We start from the raw sequence: 16,525 nt of genomic DNA on the forward strand, positions 1-16,525 counted from the left end.
GGTCAATAACAATCAGAATACACAAATGTTTATTATACATGTTAGTAAACACATAAGCTAACATATAAATTGCTTATGCCTATCCATAGTACCTACTTTCATCTCATTTGTATTACATACTCCTTACATCCATGACAGGCTTATGAGGATCCATTCAACAAGTTAATCTGTGATACAGATTAAGCATGACCTAAATTTTAGTCTGCATCTCTCATGTGCTCTCTCAGGACAAAGATTTTATTCAGAGAGCTCTGGTTCTTATAGGTGGCCTCTGTGCCTATAGGGGCTGCTGCACATCTCAGGTACCTGCCTGCATGGATGCAGACACAGCTTGAGCATCCACTCCATGCAAGCTCAGGACTGCCTGCACCCACCTGGGCAGAGATGTTCCAGCACCCCTTTCTTCTCCTCTCACCCATATTTTGCAGACACAAGCATCAAACAAAACAAAAATGAAAAAACAAAGGAACAAATTCAAAAAGCCCCAGTATGAAAATCAAACTGCTTGCATTCTTCACCGCGGCTGCCTTGATGCTACAACAAGTGGAACTTCAGGGCAAAGTGGGAGGGAGCATGTGCAAAAAGAGACAAAGTGATAACAGATCACACAAAGAAGAAATAAAAACACAAACCAAAATGTGTAACAGACAAGATCAGCAGCAAAAAAGGCAAATTCAGGAGACATGCACGCATGAGCTTGACAGGTGAGTTGATGTGAGGAGCAGGTACATGTCTGTGGGTTTCAGCAAATGCTGTGATACTCTCCTTCCCATCCAAACAGCTGCCCCATGAATCATCTGTGCCTCTCTATCTGCCTTTGCAGAAACCAGGATGCAGCAGCTCCCAACCCAACAGGCAGCCTTTAAAAACTCAGTGATAACCTGTGAGCCCACAGAGGGCAGCTCTGACAGATGGGCAGGGCTGGATTTGGCTGCAGGGGCTGAAGGTTCCTGCCTGCCACTCACGGTCCAGCGCATTAGTGTAAGCTCCCCTCCTCGGGTTCACCACTTCAGCAATCACATAATCCCTGGGATTTAAGGAGCAAATAGAGTGCCTGCTCAGCAAAGGTCTGAAAAAGGTTGTGTGAGGTACAAAAGAGGGAACCAGAGGAAGACTGGCTCAACCCCAGTGCGATACAGGGTTCCAGCAGCTGGGCAGCACTGAGAATCCCATTTACAAAATCCACAAGCTTCACATGCATCATGGAGATGGATGTGATTCCAGCTATGTAAAGCTGGAATTCATGGCACCAGATGCAAATGCCAAAACAAGAGCTAATCCCCAAGACTTCCTGAAACATTCATAATAAGAAATGAGGTACCTTCTATCCCTCTGGAAGCTGTTGTCTGACACTGGCCAGATAAGCTGCCCCTTTCCCTTCATCAGCTCTAAGGGGGTACAGGGTTTACCAGCCCAGATACAAATTCCTTTGTCATAAGCATGGAAACTTAAATGAAACTAATCCCAGGATATCTCACACATGACACTTGCTTTTCATGTTACCATAGGCTCACTTCATCCCAGCAGCTTATTGCCCAAGATAAATAAACTTCACTCAACAATGATCTTTAAAAATATGCATCTTCTGCACCATTTCAATGAAGTCTGAGGACAGTGGCTTTATGCAATATTTAACAACTGTTTGGGAAAATATTCATTAAGTTTTAAGGGCAACATTATTTGTCATACTTGTCCTAATTAAGATCAACACCAAGGAAATGTGGCTGCCTTGTGGGAAATTACTCTTGTTGCAGTACAGGAAGCCTTCTGAGAAGTGAAGACATAGAAACAAGTGCCTGATTTTGAGAAAAGGTGTTTCAGATCCTGGAGGGACTTGGAGGAGTCCTCTTATGGACTTCCAAGAGAGACCAATCCATCCATTCAGGAAACTGCAGTCAAAGTATCATGCAGAGAGGCTGGACACGCACCCAAACCCCAGCTAACACATACCTGGTACTTCAGTACTGACTTGATGCTTCCACTCCTCTAATCCCATTCCAAGGCATCAGCACCACAAGCAGAACTAAGAAAAAAAGCTTTAGCAATTTTCAGCCTTATGAATGGAGCCACATCCCTGTAATACAAGACAAGGTTAGTGATATTTTTTGGACGCGTGGATCTGGGTAACACAAACGACACAGTGATTCAGCTTAATTATAAACTTCCTGCTAGAAATATCAAGGTTCCTCTGATGGCATGTCAATTGTTCTGACTCATCCAGTTCTTCCTGTAACCTGGCAAAACAAAACCTTCTCTGACCCTTAAGGTATAAATAATTAAACAAACCATTATTTTGAAAGAGTACCTGGCAATCCGTAGTTGCTGGAACAACATAGTAATACAGAGAGAGTATTACAATATTCTTCTTAGGGACAGTGGCTTTTATTACAATCCCCACTCCCTGAAAGACAGCCATAAAACACCCATTCATAACTCTATTGAAAGAGGTACATTAACTCCCCATACCTTCATGCTTCCAGGAAGGTCAGATAGATCATCACTAGTCAAAGGGGAATCAGAAATCCACACATTCCAGGCCAATCTTACAAGGTCAGTAGTTCAGAAAGTCTTGCTCATTTGACACACACCCTTGAACCTTCCTGCACATTAGTTCTACCTTAAAGCACAGAGCTAGAGACCCAGCAGGAAAAATTCAAGGGCACTACACCTGTTTCCATCTTAAAGCCTGACCCTTCCGCATGAAAACAGGACCCTGATTCCCAGGTTCAGGGGGAAATGTATTCATGGTAAACAGAGAGACAAGTCAGCCTACAGAGAAACAATTCTGAGCCTCTCTACCTCAGCAGAACCTCCAGCACAAAGCAAGAAGCAGCCTCCTCATCAGAAAGCTCTACAGGCTCCCAAAGTAAGAATGGCTTCTTTAAAAAGAGCCATGTTTTTAACTTACCTCTCAGGAGGCCTTGAACATGATTTGCAAAGCCTCAGGACTAAGGGGGCTCCCACAGCACACAACAGAGCATCACCCCAGGCTCCTGGGAGGCATTAAGGCAGCAGTCAGTTAATTAGGGTAGGGTTTGCAGGAGCCTCCCAGCCTTCTCTCACTGACAATACCGAGTGGCAGCATTCACTTCATCAAGGGCAGGATCAAGTTATTTGTGGTTCACAGTAGCCCACTTCTTCCTCCTCAGGCTTTTGTCTCTCTTTGGCAAAAACAACTTGAAAAGCCTGTGCAGCTAATTCCCAAGTCCTACACAACTGTGAGACTTCCTTTCCAATCTCCCTTTGGTGAACTCTAAAATGCCACATGGGGCATTAACAATCCCCATAATAAACCCTCACTAGTATGACTTCAAGATCTACTTTTTTTTCATCACTCTGTCTTCTATTTTATTTAAGAACTTGATTTTGGGAGGCACAAAAGACCTGATTTGCAAAGATGCTGTGACTGAACAGGGAGGGAGGAACAGAGATGTACAGCTCTTCTGAAAACCACATCTCACACCGTGAAACCAAACACCAAAAAATTACCAGCGAGAACTCTATTCTGAGCTATCCTGCATCATAATATTCACCATTCCCAAACAAACTTTCTGGCTAATATTTAGAGTGAATCTCACAACCCCATGCTTTGTCAACAGAGCTTGGTGATTACCTAGAGCAGCTGCAGGCACAGCACCTGCAGCACTGCAGAGAGCATTGCTTCAGCCCGTTACCATGGCACTTCTAGGTGGATTCTGCCTGTTTGCATGTAAAGGAGGCAAGATAATCCTACTATATTTTTAATATGTGATAAGCAGGGCACAGCTAATTCCTAAATAAAATGGCTTACAGGGCTCATCTAAAGGAAAGTGAATTTTCACACCAGGCATTTGTGACAGCTCTGAAGTGCACTTGCTGTTGGACAGCTTTTCCTGGATGGGTGTTGGTACAAATCACAGTCAGAAGCAGATGCTGCTGTGCCCAGGGATGGTGAGGCTGCAGCAGGAAGAGCTGAGGTTGGGCACCACACTGCAGCCAGCCCCCTCCCCTGCCAACAGCCACATGCCAGCACCTTTGTGCTGGCAGCAGTATGAACACAGGTTCAGTCCTCAAAGCCACCCAGGTAAACACCCCATAGGGAACCCCTGCACTTGTGCAGTTCAGGAGATGAGTAACATCTCCGTTTAGAGCACAGCCCATTTAGAATGAATTTTAGATGAACCATCAGCACAACAATACATGTTTTTTTGCCCCAAGTCAGATGCAGACATGACATGAGGATCTGTTCCTACTTGGGGTGGCACCCTAAGAAGTCCTTCTCTACAGCAGCTATACTGCTTGTTTGCTATGGCCCCAGCACCGTAAAAAGAGCACAGCACAGTCCAGAACGGGCTCCCAGAGAAGTGAATGAAAGAGAGCACAAACAAAAGTCTGGCATCCACTAAAATACATGACACATCCACAAGAAAGCCACTCCCATGCTCAGCTGTCGTGTTGCATGGTGAATTAGCACATATGATGCACTTCCATTTAGTCCCACGTCTGTGAGGTTACAAGAAAAGCACCCACACTGCAGAACAGGCAGCTCCCCCAAAATCACACCAGCCTGTATCCCTTTGAAGGAACCAGTCTGCTACGAAATCCTGAGCAGAGCAAGACTTGTACGTGCAATCTCTTGCCCTGCACTCAGTGAACAAGCCAGCGTGGACCATGCTCGTATTCACACAGGGAAGGAGAGCTCCTGCAGCCCAGCTCTCCCCCAGGTGTGACAGCCACCTGGCACTCCATGAACAGCCCGTGCTCGGCACTGCCACCTGAACTGCTGCAGCAGCTGCTGCTTTCTTTACCAAGGAGCCCCCCTGGTGACAGCCACACGTACTGCTCGCGACAGGGAGCGTGTTACAGCACCAATTACTCCAAGACAAACGAAAGAGAGCATTTGAGCTAGCGGAGCAATGCTGTGTGTGCAGGCACGGGGGGTGGCAGTCGTGGGAGCCCCCAGTTTCCTGGAGATGTCCATGTGCCACCCCAAGGGGCACAGCAGCACCCTGCCAACCAGCCCCTGCCTGCTCACCTCAACACAACCTCTGGGACCACCTGTGTCATGACTGGCTTTGGAAAGCCCTTTGCTAAAAGGCTTCTTAAACAAAACTACTCCATGGTGGTGAACAGCTCACCCTAAGCCACACGAGATTCCCTCCCTGGGGAGCCTGCAAAGCTACACTTGAGTGTAGCATATTTAAATGTTTCTCAATCTGCTTTTGCATGTGTTATTCGGGGACATAAATGGTGCAGTAACATCTGCCTCTTGAATATCTACACAGCAATATTTAACATTTTATTTGAAATATTTTTGCTTTAATTAATTTAAATGCAACCCAGATATCCAACTATTTCACATATAATCCTAGGAATTTAGTAGCAGCAAATGCAGCATCACAGCTAAATAATGAAATGGTGGCAAAATTAAAAACTTACCATAAAATTAGCCTATTTAGCATAGTAAATAGCTTTTCAATTTGATAAGGGATAACCATTTTATGAAAATGTGTATTAAAATAATCCTTTTAGGTTACCTAACACTTGCCAGTCTTAATCCACACACTGCAATAAACCCAGATCAGAATAACTTTTCAAAGTCTGTATATATCCATACATATTTATAGTATTATCAAGAGTAACTGCAATAGTTATAGCAACAGAATGAGATGCAATTTTCAGAAACAGTAATTGAAAGAGCAAAGTTATTGCTAAGCCTCTGATAAACCTAGTGTGTTCTGCCTAAAGTTATTACCAAATCCAATATACACTTAATATTTCAATTTCTTTTATGAGTGAATTACATTTAGTCCTTCTTACAGCTGACATTGCATTTAAGTGACATTGCAGAAATTTACAGCCAGAACAGACACCAAACATTTGGCCCAGCCAATGTTTCCCTACCTTGAAATGTTCCTTTCTAATACTCCTTATCTCAGCTGTGTTTCTTACCTTCACCCAACGCCTGCTCATTGTTCCAGAGTACCCCTGCCAAGCCACCACTGCTTGCTGAATATTAACTTTCAAAGAAAGGAAGTGCAAGGGGTTTTGTTATTTCTTTTTTGAGGTTCACGTTGAAAATAAGTTCAAGAAGAGATAAATCATTCCATTAAATACCAAGAAGACACAAAGATAGAGAAATTCAACTGTCACTGTAATTTTGCTACTTAGAGAACCACTATTAAACTAAACCAGGTGGCGACTCACGACTGCTCTTTGTGTCCTGAATCAGAAGAATACATTTCAATGTTTCCCGGAGCAAGGACCCAGGGCTAGGAAGATGGAGATCCATTCTGAAGTGCTTAAACATATTTACTGCAAGCTCCTGGATCATATCAAACCAAAATCATTACAGGAAGTGCTACAGCCACCACAAAAACACTGCTGAAGCCAAATGCTTCATCTTGATTTTGAATCATATCAGGACCTTCCTGGTCGAGTATTGAGGAGAAAAATGTTGACAAAATATTTTCATTTTAATGAGGCAACATCTTCCAGAGAGAGCAGCAGAGAAGCCTTGGCCAACAGCAGTCAGACAGCAGACTCACTGCAGTCCCAGGCAGTAGAGCAGCCCACAAGGCTGCAGAAGGATGCTGGAAAGCAGGCAACACAAAGCTGGTGTTTGGCATTTCCTGCCCTGGATCTACATGAGCTCACAAATGCCTCTGAGTTAGAAAACACTGGGTAACACCATTGGAAGCACCTAGGAGCTGGATTCTGACAAGCAAGGTGGCAGCTCCCTACCTAAGAGAAGGATAGAAAAAACACCAATGTTGCTAATGTGGCTGAAGGTATCAGAAACAACAAGCAAAATATGAAATAAATTACTGTGTAAGTGCTGTGCAAATGCTCGTCTGTCAAAGATGCAGATATACTTAGATTGCAAGGACTAACTTGCCTAAATATTAGTCAATCTTCCTCTGGGTCCAAATCTTCATGTAACCGGCCTCATTACCCCACAATTTGTTCAGATGACATTAAGTCTTAGCTACCTCACAATCCACTTACTGGATCCTTGGTAAAATGAAAATCTAGCAAAAAATTAAACTCAACTCTCTGCTAGGCCAAATCCAGGCAGTGCAAGAATGACCCAAGCCTTCCCTGATTATATCAGCAGCACTTTGTAACAGAAGTAGCAGCACCCCCTGACCCTAAAAAGAACAGAAACACAGCTCAGCATTTTGGGATTTTTTACAAGCTCAACACTCAAGATTTGGACACATAAGAACTGCAAACTCTCCCCTTCTTTCAGCTAAGTCCTACAATACTTAGAAAATACAAATTACTTGCCAGCGACAGGTAGCAGAAACTGGCCTGGGATGTTTTTTTCCCCAAGTCTGCATCTCAGAAGCACTTGAGTTTATCCAGCACTGGAGACTTCACCCTTAGGCCAAGAGAAAAACCTCAACACATCAGGCAAATGCTCCAAAGTGCTGTATGGACAAAGTGGTACCACCTGTGGTGCAAACCACATACAATAAATAGGAGAAAAGCAGGAGTAATTTGGTTGCTTGAGAGAATTGCAAGAACATTCCACTAAGGTATTTTTCTCTAGATAGTTGAAAAAAAAAAAAAAACCAAACAAAAAAAAACCCCACCACCTAACAGCTGATATTCATTCTTCACCCAATCCAGAGTCCCACAGCTATTTCTAAGAGTAGATGGCCAAACACTACCATTTATCTGCTGATTAATGATATCAGTAAGATCTCATCACTGGGGCCTGATATATTCTCTAAAGGGATAAAGTTTTCCCCTCATTTCTCTGCGGGTGCAGGAAGCAGCAATATTAACATTATTTCAGCAATCTATTGGGCATAACTTGAAATGTAAAACTAGTGTCTGACACATATTAGACATTTTTCCCATTAGCCTAATCTTTCACCATTCTTCATGTAAGGATTGTTTTACCACAGAAACCAAGACTGTCTATGTGGATCATAAGATCTCAGAAACAGTCCCAAGGGATGAATTCCTAACAAGAGCTAGCTGTCCATCAGCAAACAGGACATGAGACTTAACTCTGTAGTTCTCAAACGTTTCCTGATGAAAGCATTTACTTCTCATAGTACATCATACACAGAAAGAGGGGCCAAAGTTCCAAGAGGTAATCAACATCTTGAAAACAAAGCAGGTTGTGAAAAATAGGCTTAGAATAAGACAACTCCATTCACTCTCTACTTGTGCCAGGCAAAGTTTCTGATTCACTGGTGTGGAGGAAGTGGCTACCCCTTCATGGATTACACCAGTTATTGATGTGCCTTGAGATTCACAGGCTGACTGTGCCCTGTTACAGGCATGTGCAGCTACAATTGTTCTCTGACCTCTTCTGGGCACAGATTCCTGTAATCACCCAAGGAAATTTGAGAAATCGGGGATTTTCTACTTGTTACGCTCAGATGCTACAGTTACTTCCTGAGGACAAGGCTGATATTAGGCTGCTTCTTACTCCTCCACATTGTCAAGATTTCAACATTTGACATGTGAAGTGAAAATGTGTTAATTATGGAGTTATGAAAGCTTTCTTACTTGAACCTGGGTGTTTGGCTTTAACAAATTACAATAAAAAATGTAACAAGAAAAACTATGCTTGAGGCTACTCTTCTCCCATTTTATCTGCTGCTATTAAAAGTCATTAATTTTAATAGCAATAAAGAAACACAGGGGATAGCTTAGGATCAGTTATGCATAAATTAACCACCAACATTAGAGCAGTGCCATTGCATCATCAAATACATCCAGTTTTACTTACCCCTCAGTATTTTTTCCTCTACTAGCCTAATCACTTTACACTTCTCTGTGGCAACTGCAGACAGCCTCCCAGACAGCTGTCTGATTCACACATGAATAAAAACATCTGCACTTGCATCACTTCAAATCTCTCCTGGTTCCCCAAACTCCATTGCAAAATATATTTTAAAGGGCCACTTAAATTTTCATTTAAATTTATTTGGAGTATAAGTTTATTTTTTTGCAAGAAATAAGAGACTTATCTCCTCACTTCTTAAGCGGATCAAGCATCCAAACAACTGGTGTCCCAGTCAAATTGGAAAGTAATCAGTTTTCAGTGAGCAAGTGTTTCATCAAGATTTAGACATAGTATGTTCAAACTAAGCAACAGCAAGACATTTCAACCCTTGTGAGAACAGAGAATTAAAATAGGCGGGATCAGATGCACAGCTTTTTTCCAGACTGTACAGGAAAATCTGACTTGGATTACAGCAGGTACATATACCAAAACCAAGCATTTAGACATCAACAGCACAAATAAGATTAACAGCAGCCACAGCAAGCCTCTTTCTCCTGTTGAATGACTTCTAATTCCTATCTAATCTATCTCTAATGTGAGCACAACTACAGTATCTATTACCCCATAAGAGCAATACTTGGCTATAAGGGACATTCTTCCTACCTCCCATTATAACTGATTACTTGGCTGCCATATCCATTCCTAGCAGTCCTCCTATATTACAGTGAAAATAGCTCCAGGTCCTATTTCCCAGGATTGCAGACAGCAGATTAGGTATTTCTGCCCTAATTGTTTGCATATTGATCCTTGGCACATACCAAGAATCAAATGGGAAGAGATGGCTCTAATACAGGTAGACCTTACCCATAGAGTTTTTACCCTTTTTCTACATCATCTAAGTATATAAATTAACAGATTTGAATATAAATTGAGTGCTGATAAATCATACTCAGGTCCAAACTAACCTCGGTATTTTATTACTGCCCCCTTCGTGCTCTGAACAATACAGCCTTAACACTCTGACTTCTGATGATTTTATCACTTAATTTGATCAAAGCTTTGACTACTGAGAGAACCCAAGGAAAAGAACAAAGCCTAATTTACTGAGAAGGGAATGCTGGTATTTAGGCAGAAACAAGCATTAAATTCCAGTGCTTCAAAATAATGTGCCTGGCTGTCCAATTTAGCACATCCCTATTCCAGTTCCTAATACATTATTCTCAGGCCACTGCAGTCACAGACCTGTCAGTAGCATCAGTGCTGCAAGGCATTTATTAGAGCTGTCAGTTAACAGCCCTCCATCCTGAATTTGACTTTAGAGGTTAGGATTTTTTAATTATTTATTGGGAGGTCTCCCCAGGATAGCCTTGTGCATCCTGCTAGCTTCAGACTCGGGGAAGAGCAGTCACACAGCATTGCCTTCAGTACAATCAAGAGCAAAGGAGCTAAGACCAGCAAGCCAGTTAATTTTATACCAAGGCAGCATCTCTCAAAGAAGCACCACAATTACTGTGCTTTAAGAGAGGGAGCACTTGATCAGCAAGAAGTAAATTCCAGTGCTCTTTCCTGTGAAGGAAAAGGTTTCAAATTCTACAAAGCTTATTCACTTTAACTATTGCTTGAGAAAAGAAAGGCTTGTAGAACATTCCTTGCTGAATATTAGACTAAATAATGGATAAACTCCTTTTGTACAGTAAGGCAGTAGCCATTTTCAGTCTATCCCACTGCCATTTCATCTCACTGCAGATCATTTCCCAGAACTCTGAAACCAGAGGGATCCTTCACAGACCACATACCTTACATCAGTTATGCAAAGCATACTCATTTTTCCTGCTGTTTGGTGTGGAAGAACCATGTTTTAGTGTAGAAATAGTTTTAATACATAAAAGTAGTGAAAACAAAGACTTAACTGGAATAATGCAAAGCTCAGAATACTGCACCAGCCTGAATTAGCTAAATTTACCCTGAAACATCTGTGTACTGCAGTCAAAGTCAGAGCTCAGCACAACAATTTCACTTGACATCTATCAACCACATGACTAAGAAGCTATTTCCTGGAGACCTTGCATTTCCTCAGAAAAACTGTAATTCAAAAGGAAAGCAGCACACAACTTTGCCCATTGGAGCATTGAAGCCAGTACAACACTGAGTCCGACCAGCTCTTTATTACAAGAAATACTGTTCCCAGATACTAAAAAAGGCAATCAAGTCCACAAGCCAGCTGCATCTTATTTTTCAGCACCCAGACTAGCCAATTTAGTTCTTTACCTTTTGTACCAGGTTTCTTCCTGTTCTTTGAGAAATTTTAATATGAATAGTTTAATTCACAGCACCATTTTTAAATTACACACACAGAAAGAAGTACAAGTCAAAAAGGTTAAGCTGCAAAAGATTTTGACATGCATTTTTACTATTGTTGAATATTACAATACAGTTGTTTATTTTAAACATTAAAGTGCCAGGTTTATGTACAAACTATTAAAATAGTAAAAATGGTAAACTTAAAATCTGCTTAAAAAGCAGTGAGGTTATCATGTAGTTGCCTCCAGAATTTTCCACAGACTATTCAACAAATTTACAACTGGAATTTTTAACTATTCCCTGTTTATGATGAGAACAGCAGAATCCAGGGGTCAGTGCCCACCACCTCCCACCTTGCAGAAGGAAGTACCTTTAAAGACCTTCCATGGAGTGGAATAGCATGTGCTGTAAGATACACCTGAGCATCCTATGTATTAACACCATTGGAAAAATCTAACAATTAAAAAGGGGTTTACTGCTGGAGCTACACCAACCTTCTAAAGTATACCAACATCACCACACTTCACAAGAGTGGGATTTCAGTACAGGTATGAAGTCACACTGACTCAGCACACTGAATGCTTCCCTGTGAACAGGGCAGGATGCACATTAATGCACATGGTCCCAGGTCACTTAAAATTCTGCATCCAGGGTGAAAGAGTTGTCCGTGGGCTTCGACATGACTCCCATCCTCTGATATTCACCTACTCGCTTCTCAAAGAAATTTGTCTTGCCTTCCAGAGAGATGTTTTCCATGAAGTCAAAAGGATTCTCTGCTTTGTATATCTGAAATGCACAGGCAATTAATTCTGTAGTCACTGCAGGTGCTCACATTTTGAGTATGCAAAAAGCATTAGAGATCAGTTGGAAGGAGTTTATAATGGCAGCATCAGCAGGCTTACTATGTAGTGAACAAAAACCTCTGCCCCAAAAGCCTTCTCTACTCTTTGTTCCTGCCTTCTTTTAGCTGCAGTAAACAGAAGCACAGCTACTAATACAACTTTTTCCATAGCATCCTTTTGATCTTTCTACTGTGCCTCTCCAAATAGGATGCAGCAGCAGAACTGCTAAATCATTTTATAAGTTAAAACAATATTGCTGCAGCCAATTTCTGATTTGGATTTCTGAAGGAAATTAAACTTAACACTCTATTTTTCCCATGAAGTATTCAGTGTCTTAGAGCCTTACCTTGTTAAATCCCAGTTCCAACATAAGCCGGTCTGCCACAAACTCAATATACTGTTTCATTAAAGTGCAGTTCATCCCAATCAGCTTTACAGGCAGTGCCTCTGTCAAGAATTCCTGCAGGTAACAAACATTTTATGTATACAAACTGGTATTCACTATCATCTAGGTTAGTTTTGTGCCCAAAAGCTCAGCTCCCCAGCTTTGATTGCAAGGAAGTTCCCAAACAAGAGGTAGACAGTTACCTGCTCTATGAGAACAGCATTCATGATTATTTCCTTTACTCTCTCCTCTGATGGTTTGTGTATCAAGTGCTTGAACATGAGGCAGGCAAAATCACAGTGCAAGCCCTGCAAAGTTTCAGAAAATTATTTCAGGAACTCTGTGGTCTTCTAAATCAGTGTAAGTAGCATCACCTTTGCCATGTTACAGACAACTTTCTGCCTCAGCAGAAGGCATCACAAGCAAGTTCTGTCAGTGCAAGGCACAGCAGCTGCAAGCATTGGTGAGAGAGAACCCTCCAACTACTTTAGAGGAAGTTAAAATGCTACATTCATTCATATGCTTCTGCAAGATCCACAGTGACACATGTTTACACACTTTAGTGAGCTTTAGAGTCTGCCTGTTTCTAAATATACTCCTTAAAATATAGGCTCCAATTGAGCATCGTTACTTTGAGCTACTATAGCACTTCATCTTAACTGCAAGAATTTGACTCATACCTCATCTCTACTGATTAGTTCATTAGAAAAAGTGAGTCCAGGCATTAGTCCTCTTTTCTTCAGCCAAAAAATTGATGCAAAAGAGCCAGAAAAGAAAATTCCTTCCACAGCTGCAAAAGCTACTACGCGTTCTCCTGTTAAGAGAAGATTGACAGTAATACCACACACAGAAAACTTAATAGGATTGACACACACCAGTCCCAAACTACATCCTGCAAAACGAATTACATTGTTTCTGCCTAAGCGTACTATGGCCTGTGCTTGAAAATTACACCAAACACACAAGGTAGAAAGCAGGAACTAATCAGAGTAGCTACTAAGTAGCTGAAGCCAAGGCTCCTTCCTCCTCCTGGGTCAACCCTCAATACTGCCCTTATTCAGACGGCTCACTAAAAAGAGCAGTCATTTTGGCAGCTGATTTAAGTCAGTCTCTGCTCATCTTTGGCCACGAAAAATGTTTCAATACTAGTGAAGTAATGATTTGTACCATCTCACCTTTGAAGCAAGACATAAGGAATCACCAAGGCAGAGGAGCTACAGTCTCCAACCAGACATGTCTACTGGCTCTAGATGGCCATGACATGTGGCAGCAATTTATAGTTTGATCATACAGTCAGGCATATGATGATTGCCACACAATCTTATTATTCATTATGTCAGCAACTTGACAAAGATTTCCTGTCAGTAGTTCATTTGAAGATGAAAATTATTTTTTTCACATCTGGAATTACACCAGTATCTTACACTGGAGAGCATGTACCCTCTGTGGCAGCAAAAATCTGTTAACTGTGAAGTGTGGAGAAATGGTGGTTCCTCTATCTTTATGAAAGGAATTTCACTTTGTTTCCAATATATCTACTCACCATATGTTGCTTTCTTGTCCCCAATCCAGCACAAGGCCCAATCTGCCTTCTTTTTAACACATGGTAATGTTTCAATAGCATTGAAAAGAAATTCCCTGAGAAAGAAGGGTAAGACATCAGCATAACCAGCAGAATAAGGATTCACTGCTATAAATAATCTTGATCACTTAACCTTGATCACTGCACCTTCACCCTGGTATTTGTCCTTCCCCCACTTACCTGGCACTAATCTAGCTCTATTTTTTCCAATCAACTACTATTTCATTCACATACCCATCACATCAACACCAGCTCACATGAATTCCCATTACAATATCAAGGGGAGAACTGTTTCACCAAGTGTACTTGAACAAGGCTGTCAAAACTAGAGATTAACCAGGATCCACTTTACAGTATGAAGGCATCACACCTCTCATGTAAGCAGCTGTTGCTAGACTTCAGCATCTCAGACCAAAAATGATACAGCAAGCTTTTTCAGTAGCAGTAAAACTGACTTTTAAAACTTAATATACTCCCCTTATTCGATTTCTTCATCTTTTACATTGTACAATTATTTTATGCCACTACTGAGTGATTTCAGTTTCACTCTTAACATAAGCAAGGTCTTACACCTCACAGGAAAAGAGATATTGTGGAGTAGAACAGCTCTTAAACAGCAGTGGCTTTTTGGATAAGTCTAAGTTACTACTTATAATTAGCCTGATAGAGAACAACTGACATGTATTAACTAAATTCTGAATGTTTACTGAGTTTTGAACTTATCATCAAGCAATACAAACCTCTCCTTAGAATCCTTAATGTAGGTGTCAATAAGAAGACTGTACATTTCTGAATGTATATTTTCCATGGCAATCTGGAAGCCATAGAAACAACGAGCTTCTGTGACTTGTACTTCTTGACTGAACCGCTCCACCTAGAGGAAATAAATAAGCATTTGGAAGAGTGTTTGAGATTTGCAGATTAGAGGCATAAATGCTGTATTTATCAGCTCACAAAATCTTTTTTGGATTAATTCCAGAGATGTAGATTACTAACAGCAATACATGAAGGCAGAACTCCACAGAATATGAAGTAAGAAGGTATTCTTCAGCCCCATGGGAAATAGGAAGATGTCTCAGTTTTACTTATCCCCCATTAGGAAGAAGAGCACAGAGGGTAGAAGCAGAACATGGGCTGTGAAACAGCCAAGTGTTACTGTACTGTAGCACTCAGTGGGGAATAGAGAAACTTGGAGATCACAAAACCAATCCCAATTCACTAATTAACACAGGACTGTCCCCCCATGCATTCTAATGCCATAACACTCCATGAGCCAGCAAACCAGCTGGATCAACCAGAGCAAGCATGGCGAACATGTGAGTTATCTGGTTATCTACCCAAGGTGTTATTTCTGTCGGGACTTCCTACACACTCACCAAGTTCTCATTGACAATGCCATCACTGGCAGCAAAGAAGGCGAGGACATGAGAAATGAAGTACTTCTCCTCAGGCTTCAGAGACTCCCAGTGCTGGAGGTCTTTGGAAAGGTCCACCTGAAACAATTGCAGGATAAATAAGAAACGGGTGCTCCGGTGGGAGACCTCTCCCTGAGCACCGTGGCCACCCCGGACCCCGCCCCAGGGCTGCGGGCTGGAGGGGCCGTGGCCGCCCACCCCTCACCTCCTCCGCCGTCCAGAAGGAGGCCTCGGCCTTCTTGTACATCTGCCAGATGTCGTGGTATTGGATGGGGAAGATGACGAACCGGCGGGGGTTCTCCCGCAGCAGCGGCTCCTCCTCCTCCACGCCCCGCGGCACCTGGAATGGCGGGAGAGCGGCTCGGGCTGGGCTCGGGGCAGCGCCGGGCCTCGGGGGTAGACTGAGGGGCAGCAACTCGGGGGAGACCCCCGAGAGGGAGCAGGGCTGGGAGGAGAGACAGATCCTTCCCAACGACAGGGTCTGGGCAGGGCGGAAAGACCCCCGGAGGGAGAAGGGCCCGGGAGGGTGGGGAAGATCCAGCCCCAGGGAGAAGGGCTGGGGCGGGCTGCGGTGCTGCAGCAACCAGAGGGGACCAGGGGGCTCGGTCGGGGGCAGAAAGGAGAAAACACCGATGGGGAGAGAAGAGCGGAGCGGGGATTGCAGGAGCCTCAGGGAAACAGCACAAGGACAGGCGCGGTTCCCGGGGTTCTATACTCACCCGATTGCCGTCGCCCTCCTGGAAGATCTTGCGAGCCGTCTTGCTGGCCAGGACACGGGCGCTGCTGAGCGTAGGGGGCTGCGGGGAGAGAGGGGCAGAGTGAGCGCGATGCGGCGCTGCCGGGCGGGGGGTGGGAGGGCAGGCGGGCGCTCACCGTGTTCTCCTTGTCGCTCAGCGCCAGGCCCTTCATGGACGACAGACTCTTCATAGGAGACTGGCTCTTCTTGGGCGACACCCGGGGCTGGTCGGGGCGGGCGGTGAGCGGGGTGCGGGCGGACAGCATGGTTAGAACGGCAGCGGCGGCAACAGCAGCAGCGGAGAGACAAGCAGCACTGAACGCAACTTCCCGCCCCGACCCTTTATATCCGCTTCGAAGTTGGCGCCAGAACGGCCGACTGGCCACTCACAGCTCTCGCCACGCCCGCCGCCGCCCGCCCCCGCGCTTCCATTGGCTGATACCGCGGGCGGGGTCCCGCCTCCCATTGTGGCGGCGGCGCGGGAGGAAGAGCCCCGCCCCTGGCTTTGGCGCCAGCGGCGCGCGGGCAAGGCGGGA

The 16,525-nt window shown here is 43.6% G+C and overlaps 1 protein-coding gene across 3 annotated transcripts; it reads right to left on the bottom strand.

Moving 5' to 3' along the window:
* Positions 1-10,878: 10,878 nt before the first annotated feature.
* Positions 10,879-16,275, bottom strand: RRM2 (ribonucleotide reductase regulatory subunit M2). 3 transcript variants are annotated; one of them, XM_062488485.1, is made up of 10 exons: positions 16,127-16,275; positions 15,987-16,050; positions 15,459-15,613; positions 15,215-15,331; positions 14,579-14,712; positions 13,800-13,894; positions 12,937-13,070; positions 12,460-12,564; positions 12,218-12,331; positions 10,879-11,815 (listed from the first exon to the last, which is right to left on the bottom strand). In XM_062488485.1, the coding sequence occupies exons 1-10, from the start codon at positions 16,253-16,255 to the stop codon at positions 11,663-11,665; spliced, it is 1,200 nt and encodes a 399-aa protein (XP_062344469.1). In that variant the 5' UTR covers positions 16,256-16,275; the 3' UTR covers positions 10,879-11,662. The 3 variants fall into 3 exon arrangements, with proteins under 3 accessions (XP_062344469.1, XP_062344467.1, XP_062344468.1); XM_062488483.1 differs by having other exon boundaries at positions 15,459-15,593; positions 15,973-16,050; XM_062488484.1 differs by having other exon boundaries at positions 15,459-15,576; positions 15,944-16,050.
* Between the last annotated feature and the right edge of the window lie 250 nt (positions 16,276-16,525).

Source organism: Cinclus cinclus, chromosome 3, assembly GCF_963662255.1.
Source record: "Cinclus cinclus chromosome 3, bCinCin1.1, whole genome shotgun sequence".
NCBI classification, from domain to species: domain Eukaryota; kingdom Metazoa; phylum Chordata; class Aves; order Passeriformes; family Cinclidae; genus Cinclus; species Cinclus cinclus.